This window comes from Streptopelia decaocto, assembly GCF_964273445.1.
Source record: "Streptopelia decaocto genome assembly, chromosome: 1".
Taxonomy (NCBI): domain Eukaryota; kingdom Metazoa; phylum Chordata; class Aves; order Columbiformes; family Columbidae; genus Streptopelia; species Streptopelia decaocto.
The window spans coordinates 29,645,723-29,665,014 of NC_138663.1; the positions used below are offsets into that span (position 1 = coordinate 29,645,723).

Sequence of the window (19,292 nt, forward strand, 5' to 3'; positions counted from 1 at the left end):
GTCAGTGGCTCATTCCAGTGGGTACTCGAAAGGCAGCAGCTCATCTTTAGTGTGGGATGTTTGTTACACCTCTATTCATGTTGCACTATCTCGGGAAAATAAGTATGTTGGAGCCAGGAGTATTCCTTTACTTCACATTGCAAAAACTGGATAATTTCAATTAACCAGGCTGATAATTGACAAGCAAATTGAAGGCATTCTACCATTTTCTTGTGCATTGTTTTCCTTCAGAATTGTGTAACTTTAAAGCAAAGTTTCCTAGTTCCTCATGAAAGGTCTTTCAGCCCATTTCATTGTTTTAACTGTCTGTTGCATTATGTTTTTGTTATATGTTTTATACAATCTGATATGTTAGTTACAGCCTTTAATCCAATGTAATGTTTTCTCCCTTTAGATTTTTATTAAAACTTTAAGTATGATAATTCGATTTTTCCAGACTTTGGAATAAAACTTACTTTATCGGGTAAAATTTCCTTTTTTTTTAAGTAACCTGTTCTTTCTAGATTTCTTAATTTCTGCCTTTTGTTTCTTATTTTTCCTTTTCAAAATGATGTAAAAATTGCCCAGAAAGTCTATATTTAAGAGCGTATGTTTGGATCTATCTAATGATATCCAATTATTTTCACATAACTTGCTCTTTTTTTTTTTTTTTCTTATTCTGCTCAGAATAAGGAATTTGTTTGCCGAGGACATGACTATGAAAGGCTGGAGGCCTTCCAGCAGCGAATGTTGAATGAGTTCCCACATGCCATTGCTATGCAACATGCTAATCAGCCAGATGAGACCATCTTTCAGGCAGACGCACAGTGTATCCACATAATCACAAACCCATACACTGCAGTTATGTCTTTGATGCTTTTAAAAAATGTAGGTACACCTATAGCAAATTTCATTCTCAGTGTGCATCCACTGAAATAAATGGTAGGTGAAAATACCCTGCAATTTGTCCCTGTCGTTCTAGTATGTTTGGAATTTTTTTCCTGTAATTGTTGGTTTTATTTAAAAATTCCTTGGCAGGTTATTAAGATTCTTACTTTAGCCAAAAATACTTGTAGAACTATCACCACTGTGATAACGGTGGATCAGTTTAATTTACAGGAATTTAAGTTCTTACAATACAACGTAATGTTAGCATAGCATGACATACTGTGTGTAAGAATATACTTAATTAAATCCCTTTACTCCGTGTGCTATTCCATGTAAGTAGCTCTATTTCAAAAAGAAATATGAATTTTTCAACAAAACAGTACAAAGAAATCCCAAACCATCAAAAAATCTCTGTTTCCTCTCCCAAGCTGTTAATATTCTAGGAGCATTTCAAGATACACACTTTTTAAAGAGTTTTTCTTCTGTCATGCTTCAGGAGTCAATATGTTTTGCTAATTTGAATGAAGTAGGATGGCCTTAACTCTTTACGTATAGATTTGCAGATTTATGCAGTGACGCCAATTCCAGAAAACCAAGAAGTACTGCAGAGAGACGGCATTCCCGATAACATCAAGAGCTTTTACAAAGTAAATCACATCTGGCGATTCCGGTATGACAGGCCATTTCACAAAGGGACCAAGGACAAGGAAAATGAATTCAAGGTAAAGCACCATGCTCTCTCCTGAGCTACTAGACCTATGGCTTTATTTGTAACATCAAGGATAGTAGTGTTATTGAAACATTGTCTACAGTTGTGTTATTCAACTGAGTGTGGTATAACAAATTCTCTAGAGGAGAGAGTAGCTCAAGTTTGACTATTTCACGTCTCATTTTTATTGAATTAAAATGAAAAATACATGGGAGATGGAAGGTCTTGTTGGATGTGGAAATAAGAGAGAAAAAAGTACCCCTTTGTTTTTGCATCAGTGCTATATAGGAGGCAGAACTGGAGACAGCAGAGCATCCTCCAGAGGAGTTTATAAGGCAGATGGAAAAACATTGTTAAGTAGGTAATATGGGGTATAGATAGGATTGCAAAAAGTTATCGCTCCCTAGAGGAAAGGAAAGAGAGAGTTTTGACTAAACTGCAGCATAATGTTCTATTTCTGTGATATCAAGACCAAAACTACCTCGGAACTTAGAGATTGTCTCAGGGAAGAGGAACAGTTCCTTCCCTAATACGTAAAGGACTTCTGTTCCTCCTCATAAGAATATCACACAGAAAATTCATGTTACATTCTTCTGGTGTAATTTTAATCCTTACCCAATAGAAACACCTACATCCTGATGCAGAATAGATTCTGGTATTCAGGCACAAAAAGAGAATTATCTAATAATAATTTTGTTATAAAGTTAGAAGAAAAGAGCACTATCCCGTGTGTTGATTTGTCATTTTACAAACCTCAAAGTGTTTAACAGTAGTACATTTGAGTATCCCATCAGCCATGCATTCTGAACTCTCCCTCTCCTCAGATGATATCTCAGAAAGGAAATATTAAAATGCTAATTTAGTTGTGAGTGACTTTTGGAGATTAGGGGACAACATATAATATAGAATAATATGTTTAAGAGTGAAGCATCAGCAGAGCTTATTGCTTAGTAGTAGGTCCTAGAAAGTAAGGAGAAAGTGAATGCCATGGGCTTCTGAGATAGACATTTCAGTAGAAATTTGGATGTTAATACTTTTTTTAATGTATACTGTAATTTAAATGAAGGTATTAATAAAGAAAACTGGGAATATTTAAGGAAAATATAGAGGTAAATTTGAGAAATAAATTGGGTTTGTATATTGTAGAGTCTGTGGGTGGAGAGGACCACACTGATCTTGGTGCAGAGTTTACCTGGGATATCTCGTTGGTTTGAAGTGGAAAAACGTGAAGTAGTGAGTATGAGACTGCAATATGTATTGTGGGTTGGTTTACTTCCTTATCCATATGATATTTGATGAACTACTTTAAGATGTACTACCCGTACCTAATCTCTTTGCTCAAGTTTTTAAGCTGGCTGCAACAAAATTATTTACAAAGTATTTTGAGTTGTTTCATTTCTATTGTCTTGAAAAGTATTATTAAGTTACCACCCTTATGATTCATTTGAACAGTTGAGGAAAAAAGAGGTTGGGAATAATGGGCAGCCAAAGGCAACGTTTAATGTCAGCAAATTACATTCTTAAAACTCAGCATGATGTAACATTTAATACTTAGAATATCTATAGCTTAACATATCTTTCCGTATTCTCAAAAAGTAAACATTCTCCAAGTTCCTGTACTATAATGAACACCATGTGGGTCTATCTCGGTGTCTGCCTAAAGCTCTGTTGAAGTTCCCAGATCTCAGCATGGGCAGGGAAGGACGCCTACACAGAACCTGTAGAAACAGGGTCTAATGTAGCAATCTGTTACTGACACAGTGTAATTTCCTCTCCTTCCCTGTTGTTATGTTTCTTAGAAAATCCTTAAATACGTTTCAAATGTATTCAGAGAAGTGTTCCTCATATAACGATCTCTAAATAATTGGTCAGTTGTTGCGCCCAGCAGTATAAGATCTGTAACTTTTCCTTCTTGTGAAAGCCCGTCTTACAGTAGTCCCTTTAAATATAGGGATACCATTGTACAACTGATTTTCTCTAGAAGTCTGTTGTGGTTTTCTTTTATAATAGGAAAAAAATTTCATTTGTTCACCATCCTCATATTCTCCTGTGGAAAATCAAAAATAGAATTTAGTAAAAATCAAAAAATTGTGTGTGACATGAGAAATGTTGTTCGTTGACTCTTACTGAGTCCTTATAAGGTTAATATGAAGATCCTCAGGTTACTATCATGTTAGTCACCATTTCTAAAAGTTAACTGTAATAATTTTTCCTGGGTGTAGGCTAGATCATAACTCAGGTTTGTGCTTGTTTGCTTTGGTAAATGATGGCAGCTGCAGGCCTGCACTTTTCTCATCACTTAGCTTTTTGTTTCTCCTGCAGTTCATGCTACTTGTGGACAAAGCTTCCTCACTCCCTAGGGAGGACAGGCCTGTCCCGCTCAAGGGCTGCTCTTGACTGTAATTTCATTATCATCTTAGCTCAAAGCTTACACTCAAGCTCCTCATCCATAATGCCTAGCTGTTGACTTCACTTTGGGTGAGGGAACAAGTTTTGCCCATACTTCAGCTCTGCTCTGTGCCCTTAAGCATGGTGAAGCTCTCCCTGATCTCAAGCCCAATTGAGGTGAAGTTACCAAGGACAGTTTAGCCCTGAAGTCCAAGAATTCCACCATAGGCTGAAGAGTAAGAGTGTTTTGCAGCAAGGGCTGAGTATCTCTCAAGGTTAGGTAATGAATCTAAAAGAGAGGGAGGGTTGTTTATTTTCATCCTTGATTACATGATAAATTCAGTTCTCTCATTGCTCAGAGAATACACTTGGAGTGTAGCCCAAGTGAGAAGAACTTCTTCTGCCTCAGTACTCTAGAACATAGAATAACATTGTTTTCTTTTAACAAATCAAAAATTACCTTTAAAATATTTCATCTTTCAAGTGAAGATTAAGCATGTTTGCAATGTTCCTCACTCCTCTTTCAGGTGGAAATGAGTCCCCTTGAGAATGCTATTGAAGTCTTAGAAAATAAGAACCAGCAGCTGAGAACACTGATTAGTCAGTGTCAAACTCGACAGATGCAAAACATTAACCCTCTCACAATGTGCCTGAATGGGGTTATTGATGCAGCAGTTAATGGTGGAGTTGCTAGATACCAAGAGGTAGGCAATTTTATTTTCTGTCTATTAAAAATCTGTTATAAGACAGTTTCGTACTGGTTTCTTTCTCTATGCGGATGCAGCTCCTCTGTATGAACTGAGGACAGAAAACACGATATCAATTATAGTTTTAATTATACCTATATTGCAGTTTTGGTTGAGGTGATGTTATATTTGCATAGCTTTATTGAAATGAATGTTTTGCTGCAGGTAGTCCCATCAACTTACTCCAGTGATAAGCTGATTCACAATTATCTTGGATTCTCGAGTGGTTTGTTTAGGGACTTTGAATGAAATAGTTAATTGTAACTATATTATTCTAATATATTCCCTCCTCCTCCCCCTTCTAGGTCAGGAGCTACTTCTAGCCAACCAACAAATTTACTCTTTTGTGCTGACATTAAAATTTTAAGATATATATACACATGCATATATATATATATATATAAAATTCTTAACAATAAATTTATTATCTTGAGTATTACTTTTCTTGAGCCTTCTTTCTTTTCTCCAAGTTTTTAAGGAGAGAGATTTTCTGGAAAAATCTAGTAAGAAATAATACATATAATGAAGAAATGTCTAATGCTGGATTTGTTCCCAAAAATTGTTGCTCATTATTATCAGGTCTGCATAACTTTAGGGGAACCTTAAATGTTTGGGATGCTGCATTTCCATGGAGTTCTGTGGAATTTTGAAAGTGCAAAGAAAGGAAGGATATCTTTTTCAGCCCAGCTTGATCTTCCTCTTTTTCCTGATAGGCTTATGAAACACTTGAGTCTGCTGGTTACTCGTTTTCCATTGAAAATGTCAATTGAATAACATTCTGTCCACTTGTCTCAAATACTGCAAGATTTGGTAAAACTGTATCTAAATTAAACTACAAGAAATTGAGTCTGCTATAGCGTTAGAGTATGTCATCAAAACCGCAACGTTATGGAAATTGTGAAACTGAAGCAAAGCAGTACCATGGTTGGTGTTTCCCAGCTCCTGTTAAACAACAAAACTTTTCAGCATAGGGAAGCGCCATGAAGGGAGTCCTTTGAGACATACAGTCATGTTAGAGCTATGTCTGGTTTGAATTAGCCATGTCAGAGCTACCTTCGTGTCTCTGCATAGCTTTCCATTCTTCACAAACATATCAAAGGTTCTGGCTTGCTCCTTTCTTATTTTTGTTTTTAGCTGCAGTTCTTGATCTCCTAGACAGTCCTGATGTTTCTGATGTTTCGATTCCCTTCTGTCTTCTCCCTCTCTCTTGCCATATACCTAAAACAGGACTTTTCACCAATCTGTGTTGTTAACACCAAAACTGATAGCAGTAGTTGTGAGAATTGGGTTGGTGGGCTTTTTTTTTTCTGTTTTACCTTCATTCTCTTTGTACATCCTTTTTCAGTCTTTCTGTGTCTTCCTGCTGTTTTGCCACTTCTACATTCCTTTTCCTCTCCTCTGTAAATACATTTCTCTGTCCAGCGGTTTCACTTGCTTTTTCCTTCTGCCCTGTACAAAGTGCAAAACTCAGTCAGTCTTGGAGCGTGTTACCTAGAGGTAAACGTGACCATGTCTTTACAGATATTCTCCTTTCCTTTGGGCAGCTTCCAAGATTTAAGAAGTGTAAGACTCGGCAAATAATGTCCTTTGGCCAGCTGCTGCATTCTTGATCCTGTCCTCCTTTATTTTTTCCTTTTTCTTTTTTATTTCCCCTTTCCACCCCCACTTCCTCAACTCCTGATGGGCTAAAGAGCAGCTATCACTAATTATTCCAGACTTTGGCTGGTACTTCAAGTGTCACTGGTTGCAATACGGGAATAGATTCCAGGAAAATCTACAGAAGTAATAATTATTACGCAGCACCTTCCTATGTACACTGGACCACTGATTTTTTTTTTTTTTTAATTTCTTGCAAATGCTGCTGGAAGAGTGTGTTTTGTGCCCACTAACACCTCTCAAATGACAATTTTTATTATAACTTACATTTTTTTATGTGTGCTAGAAGAGTAGAGGCACTTATGTGATTAATTACTGGAAATCACTGGTTCCAAGATACTGGATTTAGTCAAATTCTGATTATTTTTTTTCCCTAAGGTACTGGTGATTTTGTTTGAAGTTAGATTATTACATCTGACTCATTACAAATCTGTATAAATCTCGGCTCAAAACCACTGGGGCACCACCTGCTTGATATTGAAAGAACATTAAGCTTGTAGCTGAGGGGAAAAAAAATCAGCTGGCATTAGTTTGGGATTTGGGATTTTAGCAAGTATCAGAGGGCTCCCTTTAACAGTTTGTACATGAATTCTTACAAGTCTGCTTCTCTGCAGTGAAAGGCCCATGCGAAATATATGTTCTTCATTACAATATCAGCATTTTCTAGACAGGTCTCAGCATTTCCTTGTTATGCGTTGTCACAGCATGAAATTTTGGAACTGAATCAGAGGAATGGGTGTACTTAACTCCAGCTCCACTGCTCCCTTTGTTTACTAATGATTCTGCCTAAGAAAGATTTTAACATCTAAAGTTGGACAGAGAACCTTGTAAAAAGTGCGTGATAGAAATGCTAAGACAGGTGCAAAGGAAAAAACAGAGCAGCCACTATTATCCTCTCAACTTTATGTACAGAAAACCATGTGTATGTATAGGTTTGCATACAGACACTTTTTTTGACAAATGCATTTTTGAGAAGGTCTAAAAGTCAACTGAGCAGCTGGGCATTTTCTTTATGGAGTAGTGTTAAGAATTATTGTAAAGTAAATATAATCCCCTTGCAGGGTAGGGTAGGTGCCATGTTAAGAAAAACGCGAATGTGAACAAACAGGGGAGCCCTGTGTCCAGGCCATTGCTGGTGGGTAAAAAAAAAGTTGGGGTACTATGGTACAATTTGAGCATGAGCGATGGTAAGCTCATGAGCACACCTGGATGTGGGTCAGATGCTCCTGAAGTGAAAAGTGTGGCTTTTTGACACCAAAGGCGTTGTGAGTTCTTCAAAATATTGTTTATATTAAGAGTGAATTAGAAGATAATGCTCCAAGGCATATAATAGCATCCTATGTCACAATTAATGGGAAGAGATATTTAGTTCAGGTGACCTGTGTTTGGTTTTAACTCTGATTTGCAGGTTTCCACATTTTTTTTCAGGATCTGTCCTGGAGATTGAACAGCCCATAAACTCCACTCAAGAGTGGCTACATTTTATTTGCCTATAGTCTCCACCCATGCAATTGTGAATAATTAATTATTTAGCATTTGTTATCTGTTGCAGTAGAAAGGAGCTTTTGTTTCAAAAATATCATCAAGAAACTTGTTTGGAAAAAAAAGTGATGTGTTTTTACTCACTTTATATTACTTCATGATTTTATTCTGCTTAGGCGTTCTTTGTCAAAGAATACATCTTGAACCATCCAGAGGATGGAGAGAAGATCACACGCTTGAGAGAGCTGATGCTTGAGCAGGTAAAGTGGGGAAAAGACTGACTAGGTAGCCTGCTCAGCTGTTCTAGCTAAAAGTGTCCCAAAATAAAATATAAAATTTCAGAGGTTAATAATTTCCCAGTGTTCAGTAATCTGAATTAGATTCCCAATGGACAGTAACTTCCTATACAAGCAGGTTTCTGGGTCACATTAGTATTTTTTCCCTGGACCTTTTCATCATCATCATCTTAATCACATCAAACTATTATAAATTAAAGGTTAAATGAGACGCAAGTTTTTTGTCTTGTGATGCTCATATGCAAATATTTGCATGTTTGATGGGCTCAGCAAATATTTTTATGATGTATTTTAGCAGTACTACGGAACAAATATTTTCACTGCAAAGTTTAGCATAACAGCAAAAAAAACCCAAACAAACAACAACCCAAAAATCTTATTCCAGTGGAAGATATCAAATAATAATTGGCCAAATAGGGAGGCAGTAAAATAAACATCAAGTGATTAAGTTAAGCAGGTGAGTATTCTACGCATCATACTTTTTTTGTATTATTCCTTCGTTTGTTTATAAGATGATGACCTACCAGCCTCAAATATGAAGCGTCTCCATTTGGAAGTGCTGAAAATAAATATTTTGATCAAATGATCTTACTAAGGATTTCAGCTTTTTAAACTGACATTTACCTATCTTTGTTCTATGCAGCATGTTGAAATTTCAAATTTTATTGCAAGCTTGGGATAAAGAGGTCAGAGTATTGGAATTTGGCAAGATGAAGATTCCATTTTTCATCAGCATTGTGGTATCTTTTGGTCAGAGCAGACTAAGGACAATACAAAATCAGAATAGGTTCCCCAAGCTCGCTTTCATTTAGATAATGTATAGTAATTTACATTGCAGTTTCCTTTTTTTCATAACTTCGTATGACAAAAACGTGAATTCCAAGTTTAATGCTGTCTGGCACCCACAGATGATTTAACAGAAAAGCCGAGGATTGGGGAGGGCCGGGGGTGGGTGTGCGGGTGGATGTGCTGCAGCTGCCGGCCCACGCACAGGCTGCCTGAAAACATCAGCCAGTAGCTCCCATCCAAAGATATGACAGCATGGCCTAGCTATTTTGTTTTTAAATTTGAGTTTATATCTCATTCCTCATGTAACCAGTTCAGGATTTTAAATGCCTATAAGCAAATCTGAGCAAGATTAGCGTTTTAGCATTGTTATTCTGAAGCCTGTCATGCCTTGCATCAATAATATACATAAAGCCACCACTTACTGAGGTCTCTGAGGGGTTGGAATAGGACAGGGAACCATGGACTAATTGATAATGCATTACAGGGACCCTACGGGATGTTGCCATTGCTGTTGTTTCATACATTTTGTCACTGTTTTTGTAAAAAAAATTGCATTTATTTAGGCTTTAGAATGGCTTCATTTAGCCAGATTTTTTACCATGTTTTCCATAGTGGTTTTTGTACCAGAGTTGAATTTGCATAGGCCGAATATTTGGGAATGCTGAATAGTAAAATGGGAAGAGGCAATAATCCTCTTGTGTGTCACTAGTTTTGGTCTTAGGCCTTGTTTGATTACAGGTCTGACATGGATTTAGATAGAAGCTTTTAACACAATGTCCATTTTGTTGGATATTCTTTATTTATTAGTATCCTAAATGATGATGAAAGCTTAAAGAAAATTGATCAAAAATTTATTTTGCCTCTCTTTCTGTCTCTTCTGCAGGCCCAGATTCTAGAATTTGGCTTGGCCGTGCACGAGAAGGTGGTACCACAGGACATGAGGCCATTGCATAAAAAGCTGGTGGATCAGTTCTTTGTGATGAAGTCAAGCTTGGGAATACAGGTATGAGAGCAGGTGCATGAATAAACCAGGAGAGCCTTTAGCTGCAGTAAGGGTTGTTTAATTTTTCTAAGCAACAGATAGTGACATCTTTTGGTAGTTTGTCCACATTACAACTTGTAGCATTTTTGCAGTACCAAAAAGCGAACAGGAAAGTTAATAAACTTTCCATACAGTGCAGAGAAAAATAGGCACGTTTTACTAAAGGGAAAGTATCATCAGCAAAATTATTTTCCTTGCTAATGATCAAGCTGAGCCAAGGTGCAGATATAACTATTCAGATTACTATCTGTATCTTACAAAATGCTTAATGATATTATGCACATTTTAATTAATCTTCTTTTAACAACTCGCCAGGAATTTTCTGCCTGTGTACAAGCTAGCCCTGTTCATTTCCCAAATGGAAGTCCTCGCGTATGCCGAAATTCCATACCTGTTTCTATGAGCCCTGACGGTGCCAGAGTAATACCACGACGCAGGCAAGTTATATTACTAGAAACGGATAGATTTTTATTATGGGAAATGACCCATAAAATACTTCTGCTGTGTGCATGCCTCCTTGTATGGGCCGCCTGAAGTATCTTGAATAGCTGATGTATATATTCTCTCCTGTTCTCTCTCCCTCTCTCCTAATCCAAATTAAACTGTGGAGATTAATAAACATATCCTATTTTCACATGAAAAATTATGATTAGCAACTAGAGTGAACCATTTTGTATTTTGTTATTCTTATAATAGTCCCTTGAGTTACCCAGCTGTCAATCGATATTCATCCTCATCCCTGTCATCCCAAGCTTCTGCTGAAGTCAGCAATATCACTGGGCAATCGGAAAGCTCTGATGAAGTTTTTAACATGCAGGTACAAATTGTTGTTCTTCAAACTAAACAGAATCTTTCATACAAGGCTATTTACTAAATTAATGCGCCTGTTATTTGGAAATGTCAATGTTATTGCTGATACTTCTTTTAAAAAACAAATCTATTACTGGGCTGATAACCTCCTTAACTTAGAACAGTTTTTGATGAAACTGTTTCTTCTTATTTAACCTCAAGCATGATTTTTTTACAGAAGTAATAAGCAGCAATACACTAAGATGCAAATTATCTGACCTTACATAGGCATTTTTGTCCAGTTGTCACAGTTGTGATGCAATTATTTTAATACATTAGGAAGATTTCTATTTTTTTTGTCATTTTACTATATCTTTCTATAGTTACATTAATGCCCTTATATACTGGTTTGCTATTTCGAAATACTGAGAAACCTGTCTAACAAATTAGAAGTTATTTCTTTTGGTAGAAAGTATGCTATAAGGTTTTATTTTCCAAGCCAGTAAGTGTGATGTGGCAACAACAGCATCTCTTCTATACACAGCCTAGTCCGTCTACCTCAAGCCTGAGTTCTACTCATTCTGCTTCACCTAATGTGACCAGTTCTGCTCCATCCAGTGCCAGAGGTCAGTGCTCATCTCCTGTGGTAAACCATATTAAAGGATTCTTGAAACATTACACAGCTGAATTTCTGTATGATATCACTGGTCAGACATCAAATTTAGCCAGTTGTTTGAGTAATGTGAATTATTGTGGACAGAGGATTTCTTTGTCGTAAGCATAGAATCGACATGTCTGAGTTTCACTGTGTGAATTTAATCACTTGACACATTTATATTCCAGCCTCTCCTCTGTTGTCTGACAAACATAAGCATTCCCGAGAGAACTCTTGCCTGTCCCCAAGAGATAGGCCCTGCAGTGCCATCTACCCCACTCCTTTGGAAACCTCGCAGGTAGGAAGCGTGTTGGGAGTTCTCTCAACACAAGTAGCTTAGAAAGTGAAAAAGCTGCTTGTTGAACTTCAAGCGGATTCAGTGTCTGCTCACTGCTGTTAATTTTCAAGGGTTTTTCTTGCTTTTATAAACAAATACTCTAAAATATTTTACATGAAATAGATATGAATAGAATACATGGTGCTTGATCACATTTCTGCTTGCTTTGTCTAGCTTTACAGCTGGTTTTTGATATTTACTCACTGCAGTGAGAGAGAGATGCGAAGACTTACCAGATGACACAACCTGCTTGTGTGAAACAGCAGTGTTTGTTCAATCTAGGGAAAAAGAAAGAAAAACTGTTATCATAACAGTCGTCCATGTTGACCTCCCCTTTATTTCTTCTGAAATAGCTAATCCTAGCCACTGTGAGATAATAACCCACTCTGTGTGGCAATTCCTATTTTTCAGTATAGTTTCAGAAAAGAAAGATAGGCATTTTGTTACTTCAGATTAAAAAAAAAAAAAAACAGATGAGTACTTACCTTAAAATTACAGTTATCTAGGTCTGTATGAAATCCATATCTTTTGAGTTATCTGAAATGCAAAACGAGCTTGGTGAGCTGCCCAATTTTGAATCCTTATTTCATCTGTTCTTCTTCATGGACCTACTTCCCTAAAGTGCCTTCCTTTAACACAGTTGCCGTTTCAATCTGTGCCACCACACAATGCACCGCTTGCTGAAGCTGGGAAGGATGGGAACATAAGTACAGTGTGAAAGGCCCTCCTCTCAGCGCTCTTTTCCACCAAAAATTTTGCCTCTGATAAAAACCAACTTGGTAGTCCAAGATCTTTTACTTTAGAAATGATTTGTTGGTTTCTCTTTAGCTGTATTCTTGTGCCTTGCTTCTTCAGTAATTGAATTGGCTCTTCATTTATTTTTTTCCTCTTTTCTGTTTAAGTCCTAATGCTGTTACCTGAGGGCTTAAGAAGTAATGCTAATCTTAGCCACACTTAAGGACAGTTTGTGGGAACTACTCACTGATATGTCTACCGGGCACCTTCTCAGTGGTAGCGGAGCCAAACCAACACACAGCAAAGACCAGGAGATGTTCTTTAAACAAAGCGGTTTTACAATTTGCCGCAAAGAAAAAAATTATCCCATTTTTGCTCCCAGACTACAAACTCTTGCTTTGCCAAGTGGAACGCGACTTCTCTCCCCCACTCTACCCGCGATTCGATAAGGGAGGCTGAGGAGCTCGTAGGCCCAGTCTCCACTCTCTCTGAGACTCGCCCGGCAGGAAAATCTCCCAGTCTGTCTCTACCCTCAGTGTCCCAAGAGAGGGTAAGTAAAACATTAACTTCCTCGTATGTTTCAAAGGTGAGAAGGTCTGACAGTTTCTTTCTGCTCTGGTAGCCATAAATGAGGATATAACTTCCTGGGGAAAGGTGCAATTTCTTTCTCTTGCTCTATTCCCTGAGCAGTAAAAATGGACTGTGATCAGAGACAAAATTCTGATTCTCTGCTTTCTGGTTAAGAAGGGGAAAAGAAATCCTCAAGATAAATGTAAGGAGATATCTTAGAGATGCCTACAACTCTTATTAGAATCCAGATACTCAAAGTGTTCCTTATCCTTTCTGTTTTTATTCTAACACCAGTTAACTTCAACAGTCTTGGATGGAGCTTTCTACTAAGTTAATGAGGAACGGACCACCCATTTATGAACGTCTTTGTTAGAGCTTAATGAATGCAGTTTTCACAGTAGTTTTTCAACCAGAAAAGATGAGATACACAGGCAAATTCCTGCACTTCAAGTCTAAATCAAGTCCTTTCAGGCTATATCTACCTTATTTAAGGAAGTTTGATGGACTTCATAGAACAAGACCACAGCAGTACTGCATCTGCTTCTCTTATTGAAATTGATGCTCAAGGTTATCTATGTACAGCTGTTTTCAGTCAACAACCATTTGTGCTTGCTTTTCGATCTCTGTCTGAGCGATTGTTCAGTGTTTCTCCAGCTGTTCCCATACTCTGAAGAGGAGTGCCTACTGTCATTGACTGATCAACAAGCCTCCTTAGTTTTTGCGCTGTTATTCTTCCTAATGGAACTTTCTGAGTTTCCAATTTTGGGGGATTTTTGCGTCTCATTAAACATCCCGTGATTGCTCTTGTTCTTCCATATGATTTTGTATTTCATTATTTTGGTATGTCCTCGTTTCTCTGTGTTTCATTCAGCTTTTGTCTCTTTATCTCCTCCAGTTTCAGTTGCTTTTTCAGCCTTTGCTCTTTACCTGCCCAACAGAAAACAGACTTACCCATCAGATTCTGATGCACTGCAGACTCGCTAGGCAGCGAACATGTAATCTAGACCGGGCAGGAACATACGATCACATTTTCTGTCACATTGGAGTATGTTTGTAGTTACAGCACCTTGCCTTAATGGTAACTCCAGGAAAAAATGGGTATTATCTGATCCAGTATGACTCTAGTACAGCACTGATAGGCAAACCTGGGGTAGCTCAAAGTCTACCCAAGCATTCTCTTTATGAGAAGTTTCAAGTCAAGTTGAATTGGCCAAGTATTTGTTCCTCACTTTGCAATACGAAGCTGCAACGTTGGATCCATGACAATTACTTTGCAGCTGGGTTTGCCATCTTGTGGAACCACAGCATAGTGCCTCGCTGACTCGGTGTGGGCCTCTGTGACCACCAGAAGGAGATAGAAGGATTTTGTTTGATTTGATTTGATTTGGATTTCACTGATTGTCTGATCTTGCAGAAGGGGAAAAAAGGAAAGTAAAGTTTATCTGTTCTTATTTGCTTTGGAAAGTACAACTGAATTACTTGTAGGATTAACTGTATGCGGTTTACATCTGTTATCAAGATAAACTAGTGCCCTACGGATTATTTTGCATTATATTATTCCAAAAGAAATAACTAGTCAAATTTTTAAATTGTTTCTTTAATGTACTTGTGATTTAAAAAAAAAATATTCAGAAAAGGAAAGACAACACACTTTATAGGTTGGCTCTTATCTACAAGAGAAATGAGAATACTGCTACCAAAAAAGTCAGGATTGGACGTAATACACAATGCTTTTCTAAGATAACAGCCATAACTTGAATATTGTCAAATGTTACACCTTGTTCTGATCCTGATTCTGCAATGAAATCATTGCAAATCCATCTCTGCCTTTGTTTACTAATCTATCAAGATACCACTCGAGGAATGAGCCTTATTTTGTTTTTTAGGGAGCTGGTAACTGTCAGAACTCAGTACATAATAATCCTCCCTCTGACTCCAGTGTGTACAGTTTTCAGAAAGCAAGTCTACTCCATATTTGTATACATATATTTTTATTAAACCATTTATGTTCTTAGGTGATGTTTATCACTCTCCTTCCAAAGCAGACCTGTGTGGTGGGGATAATAACAAAAATATATTTGTTTTCTTAAAGGCTACTGAAATACAACAGCAGCTATGCATAAACCATACTGTTCTCAATTTACAGAGAATGCTGTTTAATCATATTGGAGACGGTGCTTTGCCACGAAGTGATTCCAATCTGCCCGGGCCTGACAAAGGTGAGTGGAAATTCTGCACCATACCAAACTTGGAAGCAATGAAAACATAATTAATCTGTCATATTCCTGTAGAATGCTAAGTCTTTGGAGCGTATATTGTCATCTCCAAGTGTACAAACATTCTAACTAACTAATAAATTATGCTAACACTCTAAGTTTCAAAACACTTTGCCAAAAAAGGGGGAACGTGGTGGTTGTTTGAACTGAGTGTTGCACTCAGAAGGGCCCAAAGGTTTGGAGGAAGGGGGTGACGGAGCAGCAGGTTGCAGCGGGTGGCCTGGGAGAGCTGCCCTTGCTGCTCCTCAAGAGACGTATGGGGTGGTGAACCCTGGAGATGAACTGCTGGAGACTGGGGCAGAGAGAAGCTAAAGAGATGGAGAGAGCAATGAATTTTGGTACCTGCAAGTCCTTTTTACCAAATCTAAGTCACTATGCTTTTGGTTATGCTTTGATGGAAAAGATCAATTTGTGGTTTGGTGGGGGTTTTTGTGTTTTGTTTTGGTTTTCCTCTTGTGTTTTGTTTGGTCTTCATTAGAGTAAATGAGAAACCTGTGAATTTCCATAGACAAAATATTGCCTTTTATAATTTTGCACACGGGGAAATTCAGTGTTGTTGGCACAGTGCCTGAGCTAAGATTTCATTATGTGCTTCACATCCATAATATGCTCCATCATTTAAGTATGTGCTGCCCTTTGTTGTACCCTGAAAAAAGGATACAGTAAAACAGGTGTACTGAAAATAATTATTTTGAGAATAAACTGTAACAAGGACTGACCAGGAATCAGGTTTTTGTCAATAAGCTGATTTTTGGAAGTATTTTTGCGTCCATATTTTTTATGAAAGCTCAAGTGTCACATTTTTCACAGGGCTGAAAAACTTATGAAATACTTCAACATGATAATGGCTAAACTTTTCCACTGGCCGGTGTAGCCAAGTACATTACAGAATTGTTAAAATAAAATATTCTTTCCTGGAGACTTTAGCAGTCCAAAGAACTGACTGCTTGGAAGACTTAAAAGAAAAAAATGGCTTTTCAAGAGATTCAGGCATGTGAAGTACCCAGAGCTGGTGCCAAGCTGTTTTTAGAATGAGGGCAAAACTATACTGCTAGGTGACAACCACAATAAAAAGCAAACACTGTATTGCGTATTTTGGCAATAAAAAGGCAAAATGTTCCTTTAGAAAACAGATATTCTGTGCTCTGTTATCAGGGTCAACTAATGTGCAATTATACTGTAACAATATTGTTATAGATATGAAACAAATACTATTTGTACTTGTACTTTTTCTATTAAGTCTGGTATATACTGGTATAGTGGGATTTAAGTCCTCCTGGGAGCCCTTGGTGTTGCTATAATACCAATAATCGATACCATCATTTAGTGACAATACTTTGCTTTTCACTTCATTTTTGTAAATGAGCACAGGGTCCTTGCATGTGGTTCTTTACTCACAACTATGAAATTAGCAGACAAGAAGGACACCCATTGGGTTTTGGTGCTTTTTTTGAGGGGGTGGGGAAGGAAGGAGGTTTGAACCATTTTTTTTCCACTTTTTCACAGGACACGTAAGTAAAAATCTGGGCTTTAAGTTAGTTTTTGTCATGTCTGTGTGAAATACCCTGTCTTTCTGTCTATCTGACTTCTTTCCAATCTGGTGGTGCCTTGACAACCTGAGATAATCCAGTTCAGTTTTATTAGGGCAGCTGTTCCAGGCCTTATGGGATCATTCAATTATGAAGTTGTGGAATTTGATAAAAGTCACACAGACAAATACAACAGCCAGTTTTATACATGTCAAGGTGATAATCAGTTTACACGGTCAAGGAGAGATGCTCGACCATGGCTACAAACAGCTTCTTAGTCCACAATAATTTTTTCATTTGATTTTTTTTTTTTTCCAGACACCTTCATTTCTTTTCATTTTTACTCCCCCCCATTTTGTGCCCTTCTTTCCACCATCTTTGAATGCTGAATTTGTAGCCTATGCAAGTGACAAGAGAGGGTTAGCACTGAAAGCCTTCTGAAGCAGGGGGATTGGAATTTGGAGAATTCCTTTCTTTAGTGCCTTCTGTATATAAAACGTGTTAATGGAAACAGTTTATGAACAGTCTGCTCCCCTCTGCCTGGAAACCTTTAAAGAGGAGTCTGATGCAAAGATAAACTGGTTATATTAACAGGCTTCAAGCTTATCTGCCTTTATGGCTGGGTTTGCAGTGCACCAGAGCGCTATCTCTGCTCCTGTTGTTGATGCTCCCAGCTGCTCTGCAGTCCCAAACTGACCTGAGGGCCAGATGCATACATCAGGCAAACAGAAGATTGACAGCCATTATTTAAGAGCTTTTCAAAGGCTGATGTAATCACGAGAGCTTTTCAGGCATGCTTGTTAAGTTGTTTAACATTTTCACTCTGTGTATTTTTACCCTTATGGATAAAGGCAAGTCAGAGGGCTGGAAGTGTTGACACTTATGCCAGGTTTTTCATTCTCTTCCAGCTGTAAACACCACCCCAAGCAGCTGGAGCCTGGACAGCGGGAAGGAAGCCAGGAACACATCAGAAAGTGGAAAGCTTATATCTCCTCCTGTACCACCAAGACCTGCACAGACTGGTGAGTTAATAGACATTTTGGGCTAAGCTCCAGTAAAAAACTGATCTACTTGAGCGCTTAGATTCTTTCCACTCTGATTAATGTTTAGCGTCTTGGGCAGGTTAGTCTATTATTTGATTACTTACATGGAAGGCTATAGATCTGCCTCCACAGGTATTTTCATCTCATTAATGTTCTCTGTAGCGTTTTGTTTCTAATACTCTGCTCCTTCACTTAACAACTGAGTAGTTTCAGACAGTTCATGCTGGTACTAGGGAGGATGATCAAATTTAATCTTTGATCTTATGATAATTGAGGCTAGCAGTCAGGAATGATCATTAACCACAAAGAATCTTACTGGCCAGAAAATACACAGCAATCATGGAAGTACATTAGTTCTGTTACTGTAACCAATTTTCCTTTCCAAAGATTAATTTCCATTTAAAGGAAAGACTGCTTAAGTGATACTATAAATATGATTGTTCTCAAGGGAGTGAAGTCGCTTTTTGTTTTTTAGACTCATGCCTCAAAATATGTCCAGGCATATTTACAATATATTTAGAAGTAAGCGTTTTATATAAGTACAGTATGTATTATCTTTTTTCTTATTTTACATACAAATACATCATATAATATCTTTCTTAAGAGAAGAAGAAAAAGAGGAGGGGAAAATTTATTACACTAACTTGTTTTGAACCCTATTCATTCATACCCTGTACATTTGGAAGGAAATAAAAAATTGTCAGAAAAGATGGATGTCAAAGATTCTTATACCTCATTGGTTGTACTGCAAGATAATCCTGAGAACGAAGTAAAATAAACAAATTTTCAAAAACTACATGCAGCAATCAAGCAAGTACCTAGAGGGAACCAGAGATAATGCTTGTGTACAGAATGATTTCCTATCCACTTAAAAAGATTTCTTAGCAAAAATTGTAATGCCAAGAGTGCACTGAAACCTTTCTGACTTTACAGCATCACCAGCAAGACACATAGCCTCTGTTTCCCCTTCTCCTGCTGGCAGATCACCAATGAAGGTACTGTCTTACTGCACTGTCTTTGTGGGGTGGGTCATATGTCTTACTGGGTAGATAGTGTATGTTTATTATCCATTATTTGGGATTACATTTTTTTTCCCTTTTATTATCAAATGCCTATACAAAAAAAAAAAAAAAAAAAAAAATCACGCAAGTAAGTAGCCATAACAATTACAGCCGCTCTGACGATTTTCAAAACTACAGGCAAGAAATCTAATCTTTAGACCCTTTAGCCTTTAGGCTTCTCACCTAGCTGGATAATCATGCTCACCTGAGTCAGTGGACAGAAGAGAGTGTAAGAAAGAAATGTGAGAGATACCCGATGATCCGCCTCGTCCAGAATTCTGTCTTTGACAGTGGCAAAAAGGGAGATGCCAGCTAAGAAGAA

General features: G+C 37.6%; 1 protein-coding gene across 3 annotated transcripts in view; it reads left to right on the top strand.

The window, feature by feature from the left end:
* DOCK4 (dedicator of cytokinesis 4) overlaps nucleotides 1-19,292 on the top strand; it is a 235,345-nt gene that overhangs the window by 210,042 nt on the left and 6,011 nt on the right. For 2 of the 3 annotated variants that reach the window (XM_082050185.1, XM_082050186.1), the window contains 14 exons: nucleotides 667-808; nucleotides 1,423-1,589; nucleotides 2,723-2,809; nucleotides 4,492-4,668; nucleotides 8,025-8,108; nucleotides 9,817-9,936; nucleotides 10,291-10,412; nucleotides 10,672-10,792; nucleotides 11,309-11,390; nucleotides 11,608-11,717; nucleotides 12,874-13,041; nucleotides 15,208-15,280; nucleotides 17,775-17,888; nucleotides 18,843-18,904. In XM_082050185.1, coding sequence (XP_081906311.1) covers nucleotides 667-808; nucleotides 1,423-1,589; nucleotides 2,723-2,809; nucleotides 4,492-4,668; nucleotides 8,025-8,108; nucleotides 9,817-9,936; nucleotides 10,291-10,412; nucleotides 10,672-10,792; nucleotides 11,309-11,390; nucleotides 11,608-11,717; nucleotides 12,874-13,041; nucleotides 15,208-15,280; nucleotides 17,775-17,888; nucleotides 18,843-18,904 — 1,629 coding nt within the window. The remainder of the gene's footprint in view (nucleotides 1-666; nucleotides 809-1,422; nucleotides 1,590-2,722; nucleotides 2,810-4,491; nucleotides 4,669-8,024; nucleotides 8,109-9,816; nucleotides 9,937-10,290; nucleotides 10,413-10,671; nucleotides 10,793-11,308; nucleotides 11,391-11,607; nucleotides 11,718-12,873; nucleotides 13,042-15,207; nucleotides 15,281-17,774; nucleotides 17,889-18,842; nucleotides 18,905-19,292) is intronic. The other variant, XM_082050187.1, reaches the window with a different exon arrangement.